This window comes from Rosa chinensis, chromosome 1, assembly GCF_002994745.2.
Source record: "Rosa chinensis cultivar Old Blush chromosome 1, RchiOBHm-V2, whole genome shotgun sequence".
NCBI lineage: Eukaryota > Viridiplantae > Streptophyta > Magnoliopsida > Rosales > Rosaceae > Rosa > Rosa chinensis.
Window position 1 is genome coordinate 13,274,473 of NC_037088.1, and position 7,229 is coordinate 13,281,701.

General features: G+C 36.8%; 1 protein-coding gene across 1 annotated transcript; it reads left to right on the forward strand.

Moving 5' to 3' along the window:
- Positions 1 to 213: 213 nt before the first annotated feature.
- Positions 214 to 5,913, forward strand: LOC112189060 (uricase-2 isozyme 2). The gene is made up of 8 exons (XM_024328330.2): positions 214 to 535; positions 675 to 767; positions 1,901 to 1,976; positions 3,122 to 3,231; positions 4,568 to 4,659; positions 4,792 to 4,965; positions 5,066 to 5,156; positions 5,647 to 5,913. The coding sequence occupies exons 1-8, from the start codon at positions 323 to 325 to the stop codon at positions 5,728 to 5,730; spliced, it is 933 nt and encodes a 310-aa protein (XP_024184098.1). The 5' UTR covers positions 214 to 322; the 3' UTR covers positions 5,731 to 5,913.
- Positions 5,914 to 7,229: the final 1,316 nt, after the last annotated feature.

Genomic DNA, 7,229 nt, shown 5'->3' on the forward strand with positions numbered 1-7,229 from the left:
CCGTACGTATCCAACCCCACTTTCACACTTTCAAACAACATATTTACGTTTATGCTTGCATACCCCTGGCCCCACCCCAAGCCAATCGCACGTTATGATCATATGATGAAGCAAAGTAGCTAGCCTATCGCACAGTTTTTAGTACTTGATGAGATCAGTGAGACAGACGTCTTGTCCAACCAGAATGTAACGAAGAAGATTATTCCAACAGAACACACTGTCATTTCGTCATCTAGTGCTGCTGCTGTGATGACTTGTGACTGGAACTTTATATATAGCGTGTAAAGTCTGAATCAGAGGACAGATCATCAGCGTATCATATATGATGGGGAAGCAAACAGAGGGTGGGTTCAAGTTGGAGCAGAGGCACGGCAAGGCTCGGGTCAGGGTCGCCCGGGTTTGGCGGAACAAACCCGACGGACCACATGTCATCGTCGAATGGTGCGTCAGCATCAGCCTCCTCTCTGAATGCCTCACCGCTTATACCCGCGGCGACAACTCCGATATCGTCGCCACTGACACCATGAAGAACACTGTGAGTGACGACCCTTCTCCATCCGTGTCTTGGATTCATTTGGCGTTGGTTTGATGGTGAAAGTTGGATCGAAAATGGAAACTGAGGTGATCGTATGAAGAATTTTGGGTTTGGGATTTGATTTGGGTTTGCGTTACAGGTGTATGCCAAGGCGAAGGAATGTGTGGAACAAGTTTCGGTTGAAGATTTCGCAGTTCTACTTGCGAAACACTTCACATCTCTTTACCAGCAGGTGAGTACTTCCAATTTTTCTGTCTTATGTTTTTCAACTTTTTCATGTTGTTTTGGCTTATATTGTTGGCTCTTACTTTGTTGGAGGACAATCGTTTACTATCGAGTCAAATATGTTGGAGCTTTGGTTATGATCATTGCCTTTAACCGGGTTATATGCTAGTCATATGAATTGTTTTCTGTTGTTTTTCACCTCATTCAACATCTCTTGATAAATATATGTATTAGAATCTGTTTATCTTCCTTGTTCCCTGTCTCTTGGTCCTCTGTTTTATACTCTTAACTAGTCTTTCTTTGGTTATACTGTTATAGCCTTACATGTGCACCTGATGGTTCACCTTGTCTATGTCTATTCCTAAACCTGATTCATTGTCACTAATAGATGAACTCAAACTATTTATTCAATGCATTTATTTATCTCGAATATTTTTTGGTTTCTAGTGCTATATAATTGGGTTTTCATCTGTGAGTCTAATCCTAAAGGCATCATTCTGATGGCTCTTGATTAATCTTTGATTTGTTGGTCTTTGTATTTTAAATTTGGTTAATTTTCTCAAATGTTGGCACACGCGCACCCACTCAGCCTCACTTAAGCGCAGAGTCTCACACTTTGTATACTGCCTAGGGAGCGTTGCAGCAGCTCCTTATGGAGTTGTTCTTTCTATTGATGTACCGAGAGAGTAAAATTTTCTCTGCTTTCTTAAAACCACAGAACTGGAGAAAATTTTGGTGCTTGTTACAACTTTTCAACTTAACTAGAGTAGTTTCCTACTTTTACAGAGAAGGATTTATTCCACTTGAAATGTGTGGTGCTTTAATCTGGATTGGAGTTTCAAATCAAGGTGTGGTAACTCTGTTGCACTGGGTAGCCAATCTAAGATAGGGTATTCTGTTCTCTCTTAGGACCAGCCATTATTTCCATGTTTTCAGTTATGCAATAATAAATGACACTGCATGCTTCTATAGCTGATAAAGCTTATGCAATATGTAGGTTATTCCTGATGTAATGGATAGTGTTATTAGTTTATTTCTATTGATTAGTTGAATACTTTGAAGTCAGAATTCGATTTCTTAGTGTAACTAATATTGCATTAGTTTGTCAAAGAAATCTCATTCTTGTTCTTATTTTTGCAGGTCACCTGTGCCATTGTAAACATTGTTGAGAAGCCATGGGAGCGTGTATCTGTAGATGGTGAAACACATGAACATGGTTAGTTTATTTACTCTTGGATATAAGTGGCCAGTGGGGAAACAAGAGAACAATTGTATATCATATCTAATCACTTCCAGGTGTTATGACTTCCAAACCAAACACTTCGGAATTGATAATTCAAGGAACCTTAATTTCATAACACTTACAGTGACATAATCCAGTTTATTTTCTGTTTATCATGTAAAAGTTGGTATTCAGAAAGTTGCTTCCCATCATTTTCTGGAATGAATAGGAAACCTTGTCTTCAACCAATAAGTGGTTTGCATCCTGAGATGATTCTTATTACCCTATTGGTGGTCCCACTCGTTTCTTATTATGTACTGCAAAATTTTTTTATGTCTTATTGTGATTACTCTGATGGGGCCTTTGTCCTTTATGGACACTGGAAGCTCTCCATCATTTCCTGTTAGCACAAAAATTAAGTAATGGAGATCTGAGCCTCCAGGTATTTGTAACTCTACAGATTTTAGCATATTAAACTAAAGAAAACATATATTGTGTTGCCTCAAAAAATAGTTTAACTTTGAAATTAAACAGTGATAGTTCATAGTTACTTGGCTGCAATTTGTTGTCATTTTTTTATATTATTTCTAGACCTAAATTTATTAGTATCATCTCATTCGAGTGAGTTATTGTAATCTTTGTTTTTCGGAATTGACATTGATAAAGTGCGTGTTATGTTTTCTTTAGATTTTTCTGATGCAGCCTAGCCCTAGGTATGAGTCCTAGAACCCTACTGGTGAGATGCTAGTACTTTATCATCTTGGTTCTTCTCACAAACCATACAGTTCTAATCAGTTCAGCAAATAAAGCCCTAGAATCTACAAAGGAAGGCTTCCTTTAGATTTCTTCTATTTGTCCTGCGGTCCTGCCTCATGGTAAAAAGATGAAAAAAAATAAAAAAAATAAAAAAGATGGTCAAGAAATGAAATATTGGATGACTTGTCCATGTCTTGTAGTCTCAACCACAAATGTGATTATGCCAGCTTTCTACTTTTCTAAAGTTGAGTAAAAGCCAGAAAAATAAAAATTGAGTAGTATTCCTTATATTTCCATATATTTTGCAACTATTCCAAAATACTTGACCTCCAGTCTAGAAGTGGAGTACCTGTTTTTATTTAATTTTTGTTTTTTGTTAAAAGGTTTCAAATTAGGATCGGAGAGGCACACAACAGAAGTAATTTTAGAGAAGTCTGGTGCATTACGGATGACTTCTGGTATTGAAGGACTGGCTGTACTGAAGACAACAAAGGTAATATTTATGTTTCAAAGGCAAAAAGGGTAAGGTGTGAGTTCATATTATAATTAATTACATAGTGCATTTCTTTGTATATCATATATTGTAATCATAATTGAAAGGGTGAGACCCCCCGAGGTTTAGCGCGTTTTCACAAAGCACCCAGCATTTTCAAAATTTAAGCAAACTCCCATAGGGTTTCAAAATGGTTATACAAAACCCCTTCATGTGGCAATTCAATGAACGGAGCAGAATTAATGAAAATTTTAAGATGCCCTTTAGTGCAGTAGTGTTTAGGTTATTGATGTATGTCTTTCAGTTTCTGTGATGTCCTCTCTGTTCCAGTTTCACCAGTACTAGTCTGAGCTTCAGCTCTCTGAACTACTTCTAAGAAAGGGACCGATACTATCTACTGTATACTCACTAAAGTCCAAACTGCAAGTTTGTGGGATTTCAATAACGACACAACACTTGGTATCAGTGGGTTTTATTGAAGGTTCGTACTCCCACAGAAAAGATCATTCGCTGATTCTCTCTTTGCAACAAACTGCACCACACCATTATAATCTATTTCATCACCCACACTAATACATTTATACATCCTAGCAAACAGGCCCAAAAAGAAGTCACCAAAAGGAACATCATTATGTGCAAGGATACGGATATTATTAGTCTTCCTTTACCCTTGAACATGCCCAGAAGAATTAGATCCATGATCCTCAACACCCATCTTCTCCATCACTGCCTTAAGGTTTATTTTTTTGTAATTTTTTTATCATAACTGAACCAAACAAAAGGTGCTTCTTCTCTGGAGCTTTGCAATTATTTTTCTTGTTCATGGCTGCTACTTGTATAGTTGAATCCTCTCCTGTATTGAACAATATCTTTTTCACACTTCCACCAAGCATTGTAATCCCATCTTTCAAGGAGGTTAGAGGGAGACCCAAAATGACACGGGCAGGACTGATTAAAGGATATGCTCACAGGAGATTTAATCCGTATGGTTCTCATTGAACAGTAGTGTTGCCTCAATAGTTTAGCCATAAAAAGGTCTAAGTGCAGATGTGTTGCTGTCTACAGGAATAGTTTGCCTTTATGCACTTTGAATCTGCCCTTGTGGAAAGAGACTACTATGATGTCATCAACAAATAGTCTGCACTATCAAGCTCAACTATTATCAATGTAAACGATATGGTTTTGATTATTTTGGGGGAAGTTATTAGGTTTTTGATATGGTTTTGATTAACTGATCCTCACTTTATACTGGCGTATATGCATATGTATGGTTTTATTTTACTGCTGCTTATTATACTTGTTGGCTCAAAATTCTAAATTGGGTCTATGTTAACAGTCAGGTTTTGAGGGGTTTATTAGGGACAAATACACAGCTCTTCCTGACACGCGAGAGAGGATTCTGGCTACAGAAATCACTGCATCATGGAGGTATGCATTTTTTCTTTCTAGCAACTCGATATAGTGGGTGTTAAGTAGGTTCTGAAAGACCTTCTGTTACTCTTGATTTCCTCTGTACAATAGTTTTCAAAGCCATCATTTTCTGAGATCAATTGAATGCAGGTATCTATATGAATCTATTTTTAGCATCCCTCTAAAGCCACTGTACTTCACAGAAAGATACTTGAATGTGAAAAAAGTTCTGACCGACACTTTCTATGGTCCTCCAAAAGAAGGAATATACAGCCCGTCTGTGCAAAGCACTCTTTATGACATGGCAAAGACTGTACTCAAAAGGTCTCTCTCCTCAAACAAATCTAACAAAAGCATGCATGCTTGCCTCTATACATGTTCCATTTTGGTGAATTAAAGTAACTATTTATGTTCATGTCTTCAGTTTTCCCGACATAGCAGCTGTTCAACTGAAAATGCCAAATCTCCATTTCTTACCTGTTAACCTCTCAAACAAGGATGGTACTATAGTCAAGGTAAGGCTCTTTCTTTTCATGTATATCCCCCAAGTTGTGGAACCAGTCATTCAGTATGTCAAACAACTATTAACCAATTGATTGATTTTCATTTCGGTTTGTTTTTATATTATATGTTTATCTCCTTGTTTGAACTTGTATGATGATGAGGAAACAATTGTTAACTAGCTGCTTCATGCTGGAAAAAAAAAATTCCCTGTAAAGCAGAGTCTTGATAGGAAGCTGACTAGCATGATAAGCGATGATAATTGTAATGATAACCCCAATCTGGATTGGTTGAAAATCACGAATGGGACCATTTTTAAACCTTGGAATTTAGTTTATTGGAGATCTGGGTGAAATAGAAAGCCCAAGTTTAATAGCAAAGACTGTTTGCTGTGGTGTTATATGTTGATTTATATGACGACGAGATATACTTTTATTTTGGTTACAATTTAATGACAGTTCTACCGGCTCATGAAAGCTTTGCTTCTTTGTTTATTTTTGGCAGTTTGAAGATGATGTTTACGTACCAACAGATGAACCACATGGATCAATCCAAGCTACCCTAAGCCGTTTATGGTCAAAGATGTAGTGGCCGATCCTTTGTTTGAAGCTCTGAATTTCATCTTGCTTTATGCAACTCCTCAACTGTCAATTCTGGCAGTCTGCAAATATTTCCCAATAATAAATTATATCTTGTAGTGTGGAATTTGCAGTGTAAATAGAACTGAAAGTTGAAACATAATAATCAGTTTTATCTGTACTTATTTCATCATTTTCTCTCGCCTTTTTTTTTTTGGGACAGGGAATGGTTGTATTTTTGTTGTTGTTGTTGTTGTTGTTTATTCCATATATAGTTACCTATCCACATGGGGTCATGACAGAAATAGTCACTAACTGAATAACTTCACTCGCACAAGTGCTAACAAATGTAAAATAAAAAAAAATAAAAAAGTAGTTACAGATGGCAACTAACAATTGCGATGCTTCTAATTCAATTAAGGACTAAAATATTCAAGATACCCTCGATATTTCTTCAAAATTTCTATTTTTTACAAGCATCGATATTAATTTTATCATCTTTCTGATATGTTATTTTTAATATATTTTTAACTGATCATACAACTTTTATCTAAAATTTGGTAAAATTTTCATTGATATTTTATATTTCGAAATTTCTATTTTTTTGAACTATCGATATTTTCATGATTTTCGATATTTTAGTCATTGAGTTCAATTGTGCAGCTAGACTCCGTTTGGAAAGTTTTGGGGAAATTGAAAATTTTGGTTGGAGCCAGTGTGTTCATATGGCGTGCTTTGTATGCTATACAACCTTTGTGCTACAACTCTACATCATAGACATCTTCTCTTGTCTTTGATCTGTTCACAGTGTGGCTTTACCGAAAATACAATACAAGCTCTTTGGTCTTGTGCAATGGCTAAGGAATGTTGGTCGCTTGCTTCTTTTCGAACTGTTGCGGATGATTGGAAGCAAGAAACTTTTACTGAATTATTCAAATATGTCATACGAATTCTTCAAATGAGTGAGATAATTTTTATTGTCTCAAACTCTCAATGTGTCCTCGAATTTTTTTTCTTTTTCTTTTTCTTCCTCTTATACGAAAAGACTGTAATAGGTTGTGGCGCATAAGGTGAGGCCTTATTCTCCCTTTCTATAATCAAATGGGAATGGCGTGGTGGATGTCATTACTGGTCGGAGAGGAATGTGTGTGGGACACAAGAATGAATGAGGTGGATTTTTGTTGGTTGTTTCAAAAGCAATGTATGGTGCATTTAGTGTCAATGCTAGAGCTTTGTGCGGTATCTTTGGACATTCAAACCATTAAACAAGCAGGCTTTCAATTAGCACACACAAAGTTGGGAACTAAAAGTTTTGGGAGTCGTTTATGGCTCGGGTACCACCCAAACTGATTGGTGTGTAGAAGGAGTGATGGTAGAAGAAGTGAGGTTGTTATTTTGCATCCTCAGAGAAGCAAATTTCACAGCTCATTGTCACGCTAAAGCAGAACACTCCCTCAATTCCTGGATCGGCAGATTTCCTAGTACAACGGCGAAAGCTCTCAACTTCTG

What these genes read in the sequence shown, in the direction of transcription:
- LOC112189060 (XM_024328330.2), top strand. Translation starts at nt 323, where the DNA reads ATGATGGGGAAGCAAACAGAGGGTGGGTTCAAGTTGGAGCAGAGGCAC. An exon ending in TGGTGAAACACATGAACATG is followed by an intron (nt 1,977 to 3,121) that starts GTTAGTTTATTT and finishes TTTTGTTAAAAG; the next exon opens with GTTTCAAATTAGGATCGGAG. An exon ending in GAAATCACTGCATCATGGAG is followed by an intron (nt 4,660 to 4,791) that starts GTATGCATTTTT and finishes AATTGAATGCAG; the next exon opens with GTATCTATATGAATCTATTT.